Source organism: Oncorhynchus clarkii, chromosome 12 (genome assembly GCF_045791955.1).
Source record: "Oncorhynchus clarkii lewisi isolate Uvic-CL-2024 chromosome 12, UVic_Ocla_1.0, whole genome shotgun sequence".
Lineage (NCBI taxonomy): Eukaryota > Metazoa > Chordata > Actinopteri > Salmoniformes > Salmonidae > Oncorhynchus > Oncorhynchus clarkii.
The window spans coordinates 3763077-3779207 of NC_092158.1; the positions used below are offsets into that span (position 1 = coordinate 3763077).

Below are 16131 nucleotides of genomic sequence, written 5' to 3' on the forward strand. Positions count from 1 at the left end.
GGGACCTACAGTAGACACCAGCTGCAGAGACTATAGGGGGACCTACAGTAGACACCAGCTGCAGAGACTATAGGGGGACCTACAGTAGACACCAGCTGCAGAGACTATAGAGGGACCTACAGTAGACACCAGCTGCAGAGACTATAGGGGGACCTACAGTAGACACTACCAGACACCGATTCTGAAAAGGAGACAGACATACTGTACATTCAGGTCCAAGATGATTGGCACCTTTGATAAGGATGTGCAAAAAAATACAAATAATACCAACACTGAGCTATGCTGTACGCTAAAAAAAAAGGAACAATTTTACTAATTCAAATTGATCCGAGAAAAATATTTTGTTTAATAAGTAATATATTTATTTCTGAAAAATATTTTGGGTCATTTTGTGGTCAATTCAACATTTCTTTGTTCATTTTTACATATGCTTGGTGTTATTGTCTTGCTGGAAGATCCACTTGGGGACAAGTTTCAGCCTCCTGAACAGAGGCAACCAGGTTTTTGATGCCGTTGACCTTAAGGGCCACCAGTGGAAGCAAAAATGGAACTCTCCACACATCCACCCCTTAAGCACACACACACACACACACACACCGCTGCTGTTCTATTTAATTGAAATCAAACCTTTATTTTATATACTATTGATTCATCTGCTCAAACCAAGACACTGTTCATATTATATTTGTAACACTCATACTTGACATAACATTCATTTCTACTGTATCTTCTAGTTTGTACATTCTACATTTCAGTTATTCAGCTGACGCGGTTATCCAGAGAGACGCACCCGAGTGTCCCGGGGATTTACTGAACAATGTGAGCCACGACGACAAACAGAAACAGCAGTACAATTAGAGCAACTGGTTTATTAGAAAACGGCATGGTTGGAGAAGAGGGAGGAGGGACAGTTCATTATGACACATTCAGAGAGATGGAAAACGGTATGGTTAGAGAAGAGGGAGGAGGGACAGTTCATTATGACACATTCAGAGAGATGGAAAACGGCACATTTCGTTAGACATTCTGGGTATTTCCCAAATTGACACCCGGGTTCCCTCTATTACAGGGTACCATTTTAGACAACACGGAACTTGTAAATCTATAACCTCTGAATTCAGAAATTCAGGCATCGTCGTGGAGTTCTCCGACCTCTCACCATCACAATTTTTAGTTGTTGAATTTTTCTCCCCTTTTTCTCCCCAATTTCGTGGTGTCCAATGGTTAGTAGCTACTATCTTGTCTCATCGCTACAACTCCCATACGGGCTCGGGAGAGACGAAGTTTGAAAGTCATGCGTCCTCCGATACACAACCCAACCAAGCCGCACTGCTTCTTAACACAGCGCGCATCCAACCCGGAAGCCAGCCGCACCAATGTGTCGGAGGAAACACTCCATCACCATTTTTAACAGTCAGATTATAATTGTTATTATATTACAAAGTTCCCAGTTGTCTTGAAGGCACCAGATGTAGTGAATAGGCATCTCCTCGTTCTTATAATTTAGAGTTTAGACTTCATCATGGACATCATCTTCTCCATCTTGATAGCCAGGCTCATGTCTCCTTTAATCATCAGCTTCCCTGACATAAAGGCCATGGTGGGTTTTAGTTTGCCTGGAGAGAGAGACACAGAGAGAGAGAGACACACAGAGAGCGAGAGAGACACAGAGAGAGAGAGACACACAGAGAGAGAGAGACACAGAGAGAGAGAGACACACAGAGAGAGAGAGACACAGAGAGAGAGAGACACAGAGAGAGAGAGAGAGAGAGAGAGAGAGAGAGAGAGAGAGAGAGACACAGAGAGAGAGAGAGAGAGACACAGAGAGAGAGAGAGAGAGAAATACAACATGAAGAAAGCGGCACGTGTATCACTAAAGAGATAACTATAGTGGCAAAGACATCAGAAATAACTAATGAAAAAAAAGCTAACCGTGTTCATCAGGCAAACAGAAACGTTTCTCATTGGACCAGTCTAGAGTCATATTCAATAGGAACCAAATGTTGCAAAAATGGTTTGGTGCGGTGAATAGGACCCAGGTAGTGGCAGGTATTCCCCTTCCTGTTTCAGGTCTGTTTTCATCCGTTTCGTGCCCAATGAACACGACCCAGCTATCCAGTCAGTCACACTGACCTGCGAACATCTTGGTGAAGTCGGCGCTGTCCATGGTCATGACCACGTCAGCTTTGACTGGGGGTTCTCCACTACCCGCACTGCCCCCACCGTTCTTCATGTCTATGAACCACACTCCTGCATGCTCACCTGGAACACAGACACACTACTATAGCCTCCCCTTCACAACAACTAAAGAGGGAGCCTAATGGACAGTCAAACATCACAAAAATAATGACTTTCGGAGTTGCCTGCGTTGTCCACCGAGTGTAATGAAACAGGGGAAGTGATGAAACAGGGGAAGTGATGAAACAGGGGAGTAGGGGAAGTGATGAAACAGGGGAAGTGATGAAACAGGGGAGTAGGGGAAGTGATGAAACAGGGGAAGTGATGAAACAGGGGAAGTGATGAAACAGGGGAAGTGATGAAACAGGGGAAGTGATGAAACAGGGGAAGTGATGAAACAGGGGAAGTGATGAAACAGGGGAGTAGGGGAAGTGATGAAACAGGGGAGTAGGGGAAGTGATGAAACAGGGGAGTAGGGGAAGTGATGAAACAGGGGAGTAGGGGAAGTGATGAAACAGGGGAGTAGGGGAAGTGATGAAACAGGGGAGTAGGGGAAGTGATGAAACAGGGGAGTAGGGGAAGTGATGAAACAGGGGAGTAGGGGAAGTGATGAAACAGGGGAGTAGGGGAAGTGATGAAACAGGGGAGTAGGGGAAGTGATGAAACAGGGGAGTAGAGGAAGTGATGAAACAGGGGAGTAGAGGAAGTGATGAAACAGGGGAGTAGGGGAAGTGATGAATGGCTTCTTATCCACAGAAGACCAGTGTGGGTACAGGGTTGTGTTGCATGACTTCTTATCCACAGAGGACCAGTGTGGGTACAGGGTTGTGTTGCATGACTTCTTATCCACTGAGGACCCGTGTGGGTACAGGGTTGTGTTGCATGACTTCCTATCCACAGAGGACCAGTGTGGGTACAGGGTTGTGTTGCATGACTTCCTATCCACAGAGGACCAGTGTGGGTACAGGGTTGTGTTGCAAGACTTCTTATCCACTGAGGACCCGTGTGGGTACAGGGTTTCTGTCCCTCTCCTCGCTCCTCCCTGGGCTCGAACCAGCAACACAACGACAACAGCCACCATCAGAGCAGCGTTACCCATGCAGAGCAAGGGGAACAACTACTAGAAGGCTCAGAGCGAGTGACGTTTGAAACGCTATTAGCGCGCGCTAACTAGCTAGCCATTTCACTTCGGTTACACCAGCCTCATCTCGGGAGTTGATAGGCTTGAGGTCATAAACAGCGCAATGCTTAACGCAAAACGAAGAGCTGCTGGCAAAACGCACAAAAGTGCTGTTTGAATGAATGTTTACGCGCCTGCTTCTGCCTACCACCGCTCAGTCAGATACTAGTATGCTCAGTCAGATTATATGAAACGCAGGACACGCTAGATAATATCTAGTAATATCATCAACCATGTGTAGATAACTAGTGATTATGATTGATTGTTTTTTATAAGATAAGTTTAATGCTAGCTAGCAATTTACCTTGGCTTACTGCATTCGCTTAACAGGCAGTCAGTCTCCTTGTGGAGTGCAACGAGAGAGAGGCAGGTCGTTATTGCGTTGGACTAGTTAACTGTAAGGTTGCAAGATTGATCCCCCGAGCTGGCAAGGTGAAAATCTGACTTTCTGCCCCTGAACAGGCAGTTAACCCACTGTTCCTCGGCCGTCATTGAAAATAAGAATTTGTTCTTATTGACTTGCCTAGTTAAATAAAAGTTAAATAAAAAAGGTGGAAAAAATAAAATAATAACAAAAAAATAATAATAAAAATCGGCGCCCAAAAATACCGATTTCCGATTGTTATGAAAACTTGAAATCGGCCATTCCGATTAATCGGTCGACCTGTAGTCTGTACAGCGCCTTCGGAAAGTAATCAGACCCCTTGACTTTTTCCACATTTTGTTACAGCCTTATTCTAAAATGGAATAAGACTGGGGTGAAGGTTTACCTTCCAACAGGACAACGACCCTATGCACACAGCCAAGACAACGCAGGAGTGGCTTCGGGACAAGTCATTGAAGGTCCTTGAGTGGCCCAGCCAGAACCCAGGCTTGGACCTGATCGAACATCTCTGGAGAGACATGAAAATAGCTGTGCAGCGACGCTCCCCATCTAACCTGACAGAGCTGGAGAGGATCTGCAGAGAAGAATGGGAGAAACTCCCCAAATACAGGTGTGCCAAGCTTGTAGCGTCATTCCCAAGAAGAATCGAGGCTGTAATCGCTGCCAAAGGTGCTTCAACAAAGTACTGAGAAAAGGGTCTGAATTCTTATATAAATGATTATTAAATGTTATTTTAAAATAAATTAGCAATCATTTCTAATTCAGTTTTTGCTTTGTCATTATGGGGTGTTGTGTAGATTGAGGGAAGAAAAAAAACAATTTGATACAGCCTTATCCTAAAATGTAACGTAACAAAATGTGGAAAAAGTCAAAGGGTCTGAATACTTTCTGAATGCCCCGTAGATGAACTAGTGCCCCGTAGATGAACTAGTGCCCCGTAGATGAACTAGTGCCCCGTAGATGAACTAGTGCCCCGTAGATGAACTAGTGCCCCGTAGATGAACTAGTGCCCCGTAGATGAACTAGTGCCCCGTAGATGAACTAGTGCCCCGTAGATGAACTAGTGCCCCGTAGATGAACTAGTGCCCCGTAGATGAACTAGTGCCCCGTAGATGAGCTAGTGCCCCGTAGATGAGCTAGTGCCCCGTAGCTGAGCTAGTGCCCCGTAGATGAACTAGTGCCCTGTAGATGACTGAGCCTGGTATAAATCGGTACCAAGTGCCCCGAATCCAGTATCTCAGAAACGGCCTCCTGGGCTTTTCACGCACGACAGTGTCTTGGGTTTACTGAGAATTATGCAACAAACCAAAACATCCAGTCAGCAGCAGTCCTGTGGGCGAAAACAGCTGGTTGATGAGAGGTTAAAGATGAATGGGAAGAATCATGCAAGTTAACAGCTGGTTGATGAGAGGTTGAAGGAGAAAGGGAAGAATCATGCAAGTTAACAGGTGGGCCACAAACAGACAAATAACGGCGCAGGACAACATCTCAGAACCCACAACTCGTCGGTCCTCGTCACGGATGGTTCTATTACAGGAGACGACCACATTCTATTACAGGAGACGACCACATTCTATTACAGGAGACGACCACATTCTATTACAGGAGACGACCACATTCTATTACAGGAGACGACCACATTCTATTACAGGAGACGACCACATTCTATTACAGGAGACGACCACATTCTATTACAGGAGACGACCACATTCTATTACAGGAGACGACCACATTCTATTACAGGAGACGACCACATTCTATTACAGGAGACGACCACATTCTATTACAGGAGACGACCGCATTCTATTACAGGAGACGACCGCATTCTATTACAGGAGACGACCGCATTCTATTACAGGAGACGACCGCATTCTATTACAGGAGACGACCGCATTCTATTACAGGAGACGACCGCATTCTATTACAGGAGACGACCGCATTCTATTACAGGAGACGACCGCATTCTATTACAGGAGACGACCACATTCTATTACAGGAGACGACCACATTCTATTACAGGAGACGACCACATTCTATTACAGGAGACGACCACATTCTATTACAGGAGACGACCACATTCTATTACAGGAGACGACCACATTCTATTACAGGAGACGACCACATTCTATTACAGGAGACGACCACATTCTATTACAGGAGACGACCACATTCTATTACAGGAGACGACCACATTCTATTACAGGAGACGACCACATTCTATTACAGGAGACGACCACATTCTATTACAGGAGACGACCACATTCTATTACAGGAGACGACCACATTCTATTACAGGAGACGACCACATTCTATTACAGGAGACGACCACATTCTATTACAGGAGACGACCACATTCTATTACAGGAGACGACCACATTCTATTACAGGAGACGACCACATTCTATTACAGGAGACGACCACATTCTATTACAGGAGACGACCACATTCTATTACAGGAGACGACCACATTCTATTACAGGAGAGGACCACATTCTATTACAGGAGAGGACCACACCGTGTTTCACTCCAGTGGGCACGTGATCACCAACACTGGACCAATGAGGAGTGGAAAAACATTGCCTGGAGCCTGGAGTTCAGTTTACTTTGGTGGCCTGATCAGTCACCAGACCTCAACCCAATAGCATCTTGGGGATGAGATGGAACGGGCTGCTGGCAGCATGAATGTACTGTCGTCCAATGGACCAACATCCCTGTGGAACTTTTCCCCGACACCTTGTAGAATCCATCCCCACGGAGAATTCGGGCTGTTCTGGATGCAAAGAGGGCTTTGGCTTGGTACTAGTTACCTAATAAATTGACAGGTGAACAACGGTGAATATATTCACTATTACAAACATTCATACAATGCTGAAAACAAGTTTCTTACCAGACAGGTCGAATTTGTAGACTCCTCCAGTGGATTTGACAATGTCAGGGTTGAGGACTCCCTTGATGATATTGAATGTTTCCGCTATGGGCCCACTGGTAGCAGCGTTGCGTGAGTAACCCTTAACCACTGGAATGACAACCTGATCGCCCATGTTCTGCACCAGAGCCTCAGCCTCATCCAGGAAGAAGTCTGGGAGCAGTGCATTACCTGTGGAGAGACACACTATTAGCATAACCACCCGGTACGGCCAGAAGACGACTGGCCACCCCTCGGAGCCTGGTTCCTCTTTAGGTTTCCTCCTTTCCGTTTCTTAGTCAACGTGCGTCTGCATCATTGCCTCTTGGGGTTTTAGTCTGGGTGAAAATGTGACAACTGCTGATGTAAAAAAACAAAAATGTTAAAAAATGGCTTTATTTAAATTATTTAGATTAATAACCACACCTCTGTGGACAACATAACCACACCTCTGTGGACAACATAACCACACCTCTGTGGACAACATAACCACACCTCTGTGGACAACATAACCACACCTCTGTGGACAACATAACCACACCACCTTAAAACATTATCTAGAGTCGAAGATGTTGGGGTGGAGGGGATGAGGTTATAAACTGACATATTTAATTATTTTAAGACGGTCATACTATTGATCATTATTTAGCCATTTGATTTAGAATTATAGGAACCCCTTTAGGTATTAAATATATATAAATACATATTTGATAATATTGAGTGGCCTTTAGTACCAAATCCCATAGAAACACATTGAAATGACATTCATAAATAGCAAAACATAGAGTCAAAACATAGATAAGGAAGAAGGTTTGGAAGTCCGAAATCTAGGAGATATAAGAAAGCTCAGGAAACAAACGGTGTTTCATTGTTTTTACACATATTCAACACCTTTTTTGGGGGGGGGGGGGGGGGGCACAAAACTACATCAATACTTCCATTCATTTTCTTTAAAACTGGTACCCGGTTACCTTCAGACGAGGGCTGTGGCACGTGTGGGGGTCGTAGAGGAGGTCATATTAGTTTATAGGCCAGGCCGATTTTCAGAACGTCCGATGTTCTGACAAATACCGCTGTAGCTCGGCCAACTTCCCCAGCAGATCCATCCAATGAAATAAACATCTCTTATCTTAAAACTGACTGATTTAGACGGTGATTTCTGTATTATGTAACTTACATTGACCCACCAGCGCATCAAGAGACTCTAGGGGGGGTATTAAAATTGACACTAGAGATCCAAGTGGAAGGATTACTGTATCAGGCTGTTTTATACCTGTGTTAATTAAACCTGACGTCGCCATGCACGTACCTGGAGCGACGGCGTAAATGTCAAAGTCTTTAATTCCCTCGGTCTTCAGAATTTCCTCGTCGATGACGAAGTTTCCGGTGTAGCTGCGTGGCTTCCCGAGGATGGCGTAGGCTGCGTCTGACATGATGTCGACGTTGCGACACTGCTTACCCACCTCCGCACCACCTAGCATTTCCATAGCAGCAGTCTGGATGGCTGGAGGACACGGCGCAACATTCATTAAGAAAATAAATACATCTTCCTTTGAATTAAACCAGTTTTATTTTATTTTTATTTTTCACTTCAAAATACGTTATTGGCACATGGGAAGTTATTTAGAAAGAACTGATGGGATTCCAGATGACAACAAAGAGACAAACTAGTCTTCTCATGTCTACTGTGGGTCATTAAAACGGGTTATACCGTGTGTATGGTATCTTTCAACACATACCCGTCTTAGGCCACAAGGCATTGACAGCGATGGACCCTCTGAACTCTTCGGCCATGCCCAGAACACACATGGACATGCCATACTTGGCCATTGTGTACGCTAAAAGGGAAACCATCATCAACAACAACAAAGAACAGGTTAAAAACACAAGTCAGTGATTTGAAAACAAAATCTTTCTCGGTGCATCGCAAACAGAGAGGGTACGGTCCCAACAATCTCTCCTTTCTCCTCAACTTGTTCACTACTATCCACAAAAATCAAAAAAGCATTGGATTGGTGGAGGCAGGTGCTAGAGGGAGTTTCCATCATATTTCTTATAGAAGCCATTTTCTTTTTAAAATCAGTGAAGGGAAGTGCACACTTTGGGTAAAAAGGACTCAGACAAACAGCGGGTGAAGCCTTCCTTACCTGTGTGGTTTTTGAACCAGATGGGGTTCAGGTTAAGCGGGGGGCTGAGGTTCAGGATGTGAGGGTTCTTACTCTTCAACAGATGTGGGATGCACAGCTTAGACCTGGGGAAAAAACAGCTTAGAGACCTGGCAAAACAACAGCTTTAGAGACCTGGCAAAACAACAGCTTTAGAGACCTGGCAAAACAACAGCTTTAGAGACCTGGCAAAACAACAGCTTTAGAGACCTGGCAAAACAACAGCTTAGAGACCTGGCAAAACAACAGCTTAGAGACCTGGCAAAACAACAGCTTTAGAGACCTGGCAAAACAACAGCTTAGAGACCTGGCAAAACAACAGCTTTAGAGACCTGGCAAAACAACAGCTTTAGAGACCTGGCAAAACAACAGCCTTAGAGACCTGGCAAAACAACTGCTTTAGAGACCTGGCAAAACAACAGCTTAGAGACCTGGCAAAACAACAGCTTAGACCTGGCAAAACAACAGATTAGACCTGGAAAAACAACAGCTTAGAGACCTGGCAAAACAACAGCTTTAGAGACCTGGCAAAACAACAGCTTAGAGACCTGGCAAAACAACAGCTTAGAGACCTGGCAAAACAACAGCTTAGAGACCTGGCAAAACAACAGCTTAGAGACCTGGCAAAACAACAGCTTAGAGACCTGGCAAAACAACAGCTTTAGAGACCTGGCAAAACAACAGCTTTAGAGACCTGGCAAAACAACAGCTTAGAGACCTGGCAAAACAACAGCTTAGAGACCTGGCAAAACAACAGCTTAGAGACCTGGCAAAACAACAGCTTAGAGACCTGGCAAAACAACAGCTTAGAGACCTGGCAAAACAACAGCTTAGAGACCTGGCAAAACAACAGCTTTAGAGACCTGGCAAAACAACTGCTTTAGAGACCTGGCAAAACAACAGCTTAGAGACCTGGCAAAACAACAGCTTTAGAGACCTGGCAAAACAACAGCTTTAGAGACCTGGCAAAACAACTGCTTTAGAGACCTGGCAAAACAACAGCTTAGAGACCTGGCAAAACAACAGCTTTAGAGACCTGGCAAAACAACAGCTTTAGAGACCTGGCAAAACAACAGCTTTAGAGACCTAGCAAAACAACAGCTTAGAGACCTGGCAAAACAACAGCTTAGAGACCTGGCAAAACAACAGCTTAGACCTGGCAAAACAACAGATTAGACCTGGAAAAACAACAGCTTAGAGACCTGGCAAAACAACAGCTTTAGAGACCTGGCAAAACAACAGCTTAGAGACCTGGCAAAACAACAGCTTAGAGACCTGGCAAAACAACAGCTTAGAGACCTGGCAAAACAACAGCTTAGAGACCTGGCAAAACAACAGCTTAGAGACCTGGCAAAACAACAGCTTTAGAGATCTGGCAAAACAACAGCTTTAGAGACCTGGCAAAACAACAGCTTAGAGACCTGGCAAAACAACAGCTTAGAGACCTGGCAAAACAACAGCTTAGAGACCTGGCAAAACAACAGCTTAGAGACCTGGCAAAACAACAGCTTAGAGACCTGGCAAAACAACAGCTTTAGAGACCTGGCAAAACAACTGCTTTAGAGACCTGGCAAAACAACAGCTTAGAGACCTGGCAAAACAACAGCTTTAGAGACCTGGCAAAACAACAGCTTTAGAGACCTAGCAAAACAACAGCTTAGAGACCTGGCAAAACAACAGCTTAGAGACCTGGCAAAACAACAGCTTAGACCTGGCAAAACAACAGCTTAGACCTGGAAAAACAACAGCTTAGAGACCTGGCAAAACAACAGCTTTAGAGACCTGGCAAAACAACAGCTTAGAGACCTGGCAAAACAACAGCTTAGAGACCTGGCAAAACAACAGCTTAGAGACCTGGCAAAACAACAGCTTAGAGACCTGGCAAAACAACAGCTTAGAGACCTGGCAAAACAACAGCTTAGAGACCTGGCAAAACAACAGCTTAGAGATCTGGCAAAACAACAGCTTAGAGACCTGGCAAAACAACAGCTTAGAGACCTGGCAAAACAACAGCTTTAGAGACCTGGCAAAACAACAGCTTTAGAGACCTGGCAAAACAACAGCTTTAGAGACCTGGCAAAACAACAGCTTAGAGACCTGGCAAAACAACAGCTTAGAGACCTGGCAAAACAACAGCTTAGAGACCTGGCAAAACAACAGCTTAGAGACCTGGCAAAACAACAGCTTAGAGACCTGGCAAAACAACAGCTTAGAGACCTGGCAAAACAACAGCTTAGAGACCTGGCAAAACAACAGCTTAGAGACCTGGCAAAACAACAGCTTAGAGACCTGGCAAAACAACAGCTTAGACCTGGAAAAACAACAAGTCAGAAATACATTTTCAGAAAGGCTTCTTCATCGAATGAAACCCTCTCGAAGTACTGAGTAAAGGGTCTGAATACTTATGCAAATGTAATTTTTATTATATACACACTAAAATCAACATGTCTGAAAACCTGTTTATGCTTTGTCATTATGGGGTATTGTGTGTAGATTAATGAGGGGGATTTTTTAAATATTATTTTTAGAATAAGGCTGTAACGTAACAAAATGTGGAAAAAGTCAAGGAATTAAGCGCAAGGACAGAGAGAGAGAGAGAGTATCGGTGACTTTGCATACAGTTACCACTCCCTGTGCCGATGGTGGAAACCTGGCACTGAGGAGGAAGAGGTCATTAAATTGATCTTGAAGAACATCATTCCACTACCGGAAAGTCAACTCAGAGAAAGAGTCAGACTGGTTAGACTGGGACAGCAGTTTGAGAAGGGTAGAGGATGTCAACAGCAATATGAACAGAGAAAGAAACAGACACCCATGCTAGACCATGAACCACAGCCAGAGAGTCTCCAGCCAAGACCCCTCCACCGTTCTGTTGGACCTGTAGCAAAGAGGGACATTCTCCGGCTACAGGTCCAAATCAGCATCGAGTACGGTAAACCCCTCCAGAAACCACAAACCGTGCAACAAGTCAACACACCTAACTCCCATCACAAGAACGATCATCCTCCTCTGACCAGAGCTGAAACCCCAAGAGTCCCTGAATACGTAAAACCTTTCAGCCAATACCGCACAAGCTGGTGTTACCCCTGTCCATAGGCCCGTGGACAGGAAGAACCATCCTGGACAACAGGTCATCCTACACCACATATGTCAGAGTCAAGGCCCGCGGGCCACATCCGGCCCGCAAGAAGGTTTTTTACGGCCCCTGGGATGATCTTGATTTATTATTAGAACCGGCCCGCAGCAAGCCGGCAGCCCGCAGATCTTTTACACGCACCAATACTACATTTCCCACAATGCAAAGGTGACGCACCGAGCAGTAGGCTGCTTCATTTCAATATTTATTGGCACAGCAGTCGTCAGCATCACAGTAAAATTAACTTTCAGATACCCATCAAAAATGGCAAAACGGAAGGTGGATACTGAGAACCGGGGGTTTCAAACAAGGTGGGAGTCGGAGTATATGTTCACGAAGGTAGCTGGAAAACCTGTGTGTCTTCTGTGTGGAGAAAGTGTGGCGGTACTGAAAGAGTATAATCTGAGACGACATTATGAAACGAAACACGCGGACAAAAACAAGAATATGGACATGGAACAAAGGCTACAAAAGGCAGAGGAATTAAAACGAGGCCTCAAATCTCGACAGGCTCTGTTCAAAAAAGCCAAATCACAAGGCCAGGCTGCTGTCAAGGCCAGTTTTATTTTGGCAGAAGAGATCGCTAAATCAGCCCGGCCATTTACGGAGGGGGATTTCATCAAAAACTGCATGATTAAAGTTTGTGACGAAGTTTGCCCAGAAAAAAGGCAACTCTTTTTAAATGTGAGTCTGAGCAGAAACACCATTGCCGAGAGAGTAGACCAGTTGTCCATCAATCTAAAAGAGCAGCTTGTGAAAAAGGGAAAAGATTTTATTGCATATTCCTTGGCTGTGGATGAGAGCACCGACATTTCTGACATTGCCCAGTTGTCAATTTTCATCCGCGGAGTGGACTCCAACCTAAGCGTGACAGAGGAGTTTTTGGCTTTACGTCCTATGCATGGCACAACTACGGGGCATGATTTGTATGAAGAGGTGTCAAGATGTGTAAATGAGATGGAGCTGCCTTGGGAAAAACTCGTGGGTTTGACAACCGACGGAGCACCTGCGATGTGTGGACACAGGAGCGGACTGGTGGCGAAGATACGGGAAAAGATGCAAGAGGAAAACGCGACAGGTGAGCTGACAGCTTATCATTGTATCATACACCAGGAAGCGTTGTGCGGTAAAGCCTTGAAAATGGAGCATGTAATGAGCATCATCACGCGCACAGTTAACTTTATCAGAGCCAAAGGTTTGAATCACCGCCAGTTCAAGGCATTTCTGACGGAGTTAGAAACGGAGCATGGTGATTTGCCTTATCACACAGAGGTGCGATGGCTAAGCCAGGGAAAGGTGCTTCAAAGATGTTTCGAGCTTCGTGAGGAGATTTGTCTGTTCTTGGACAGCAAAGGGAAAGACACAACACAACTCCGAGACGAAATGTTTCTGTGTGAAATGGCTTTTCTGTGTGACATTACGAGTCATCTGAATGCAATAAACTTGCAGCTGCAGGGTCGGGATCGTGTCATCTCTGATATGTACAGTACAGTGAAGGCATTTAAAACCAAACTGACTCTGTGGGAGACGCAGATGCGGAAAGAAAATTTGAGCCACTTTCCCAGCTGCCAGACCATGAAAGAGAAGCTCTCTACCAGTGCGTTCCCGAGCACACAGTTGGCTGATAAAATAGGTATGCTTGCCGCTGACTTTCGACGCCGATTTGCTGACTTTGAAGCACAAAAAAGCAGGTTGGAACTGCTCGGTAACCCATTTGCTGTTGACGTGGAAAGCTCACCACCAAACCTCCAAATGGAGTTGATTGACCTCCAATGCAATGATGCACTGAGGGCAAAATATGCGGCAGTGGGTGCTGCGGAGTTCGCCCGTTTCCTCCCCGGCACAATGCCCCAGCTGCGCATCCAGGCTGCTCAAACGTTGTCTATGTTTGGCAGCACATACCTGTGTGAACAACTGTTTTCTTTGATGAACCTGAACAAAACATCACACAGAAGTCGACTTACTGCTGAACACCTCCACTCAATTCTGAGGATTTCTTCAGCTCAGAGCCTTACCCCGAACATTGATGAACTTGTGGAAAAGATGGGACACCACCAAGTATCACCCTCAACCTCAAACAAGTGAACATTACTGTGCAATCACATATTTAGAGTTTTTACTCAGTTCAAGTTTAAAAGTTAAAATTTAATATTTGTTTTCACTGCATGTTACTTCTCCTTAAACAAAGTGTTGTTTTTGATTAATAGATTTTTGCACTTTATTTTTTTGTATTTCAATCCAATTATATTTTTTAAATATTTCAGTTGAGTGGATGATAGAAAATTGCTATTATTGTTTTTTCTTTGAAGTAAATTTAGCCCACTTTTGCTAAAATAGAAAATATAGTCTACTGATGGTGCCTTGAATACCGGTTTCTTTCATTTAATGTTCATGTTATGGGGATATTTATATAAAGGAAATTTGTCTTTTGTGTCTGTTGAAAATTAAAGATTACTGACAGAGCCATAAGAAAATATTGCTTTATTTATCTGATCATATTGTAATATATTTGTTAGGTTTTCAGTAGGTTCAATTAGGTTCACTAGACTATATGCGTCATTTAAAAATTTTTCAATGAACATTCGAACAGTCCGGCCCTCGTCTTGTAGCTGATTTTTTTAATTTGGCCCTCCGTCCATTTGACTTTGACACCCCTGTCCTACACGCTGCTCAATGAGAAGCTGTGGAAGGAGGTGAAAGATCTGCAGAGCTGAACCGGCATCGTCCCCTCAGAGGACCCTTGGACATGTTGCTATAGCAGGTTACTCCAGACTCTGCATGCTATAGTACATTTTTTAAATGAACATATGTCACCTTTAACTAGACAAGTCAGTTAATAATAACAAATTCTTATTTACAATGACGGCCTATACCGGCCAAACCCGGACGACGACGGGACCAATTGTGCGCCGTATGTACCGTACGGTCACTGTGGGGACGACGTCATCGATGCACTTACTGATGAAGCCGATGACTGATGGTGGTGTACTCCTCAATGCCATCGGAAGAATCCCGGAACATGTTCCAGTCTGTGCTAGCAAAACAGTCCTGTAGTTTAGCATCTGGTCATCGGACCACTTCTGTATTGAGCTGGTGCTTCCTGCTTGAGTTTTTACTTGTTAGCAGGAATTAGGAGGGCAGAATTATGGTCAGATTTGCCAAATGGAGGGCGAGGGAGAGCTTTGTACGCGTCTCCGTGTGTGGAGTACAGGCGGTCCAGAGATGTATTTATTTTTATTCTGGTTGCACGTGACATGCTGGTAGAAACGATGTCAAACGGATTTTAAGTCCCTCTACATTCAAGTCACTAGGAGCGTCGCTTCTCGGTGAGCATTCTCGTTTGTTTATGGCCTTATACAGCTTGTTGAGTGCGGTCTTCATGCCTGCATCGGTTTGTGACGGTAAATAGACAGCAACGAAAAACTAGATAAACTCTTGGGAAATAGCGTACTCTACAGTTTACCTTAAGGCTTGTTACCCCTTAGCCGAGGAATTGGAGGAGATTGAACGGCGCAAGGTCCTGAATATATTTGAAGAAGAAAGTGATGGATGTGTTTCTCGGATTCCCAGACGACATCTCGCACGTTGAGGTCCGTTACCCCTCAGCTGATGAGAGTGAACACAGCAAAGTCATGAATATCATAGAGGAGTAAAGTGAGGAGACTTTTCTCAGTTTCCCAGACCAATATGTACCTTCCGTGGCATTGGTTGGCTTTTTCCAAGGGAAGTGGTGTGTGTGTGTGACGGCCCTGAATTTGTCTAAACCGTCTCAGTGCTTCTCCTCCCGATGGGGTGCTTTCCCTTCAATTCCCTATTAAAAAGCCAGCATCAGATGAGCAAAAGTTTGGGGTGACAGTGGTGCGAATGAGGAAGTCTCAACCCTCAGTTCCAAAGCTCCTTCACTCTGCTGTTTTGTATTTAAAAAAAGGTTTTATAGTTGTGTTGCAAGAGTTAAAAGGATCTACTCATTTCTATTGTTGGACTACTTATCTCCCTCCGTTGGTCTCCGCTGACTACAACCTTTTTTTCCCCCTCCTCTCCTCTGAAGATCTGTTGGTAGATGGGATGGACTGACTGTCCCCACTGACTACAACCTTTTTTCCCCCTCCTCTCCTCTGAAGATCTGTTGGTAGATGGGATGGACTGACTGTCCCCACAACCTTTTTTCCCCCCTCCTCTCCT

General features: G+C 44.7%; 1 protein-coding gene across 1 annotated transcript in view; it reads right to left on the reverse strand.

Annotated features, from left to right (window-relative positions):
* Window positions 1–342: 342 nt before the first annotated feature.
* LOC139422650 (hydroxysteroid dehydrogenase like 2) overlaps window positions 343–16131 on the reverse strand; it is a 32112-nt gene continuing 16323 nt past the window's right edge. The window contains exons 5-10 of the mRNA XM_071173808.1: window positions 8796–8899; window positions 8388–8486; window positions 7958–8152; window positions 6631–6840; window positions 2134–2262; window positions 343–1616 (exon numbers count right to left, since the gene is read on the reverse strand). Of these exons, the coding sequence (XP_071029909.1) occupies window positions 1504–1616; window positions 2134–2262; window positions 6631–6840; window positions 7958–8152; window positions 8388–8486; window positions 8796–8899 (850 nt within the window). The 3' untranslated portion in view covers window positions 343–1503. The remainder of the gene's footprint in view (window positions 1617–2133; window positions 2263–6630; window positions 6841–7957; window positions 8153–8387; window positions 8487–8795; window positions 8900–16131) is intronic.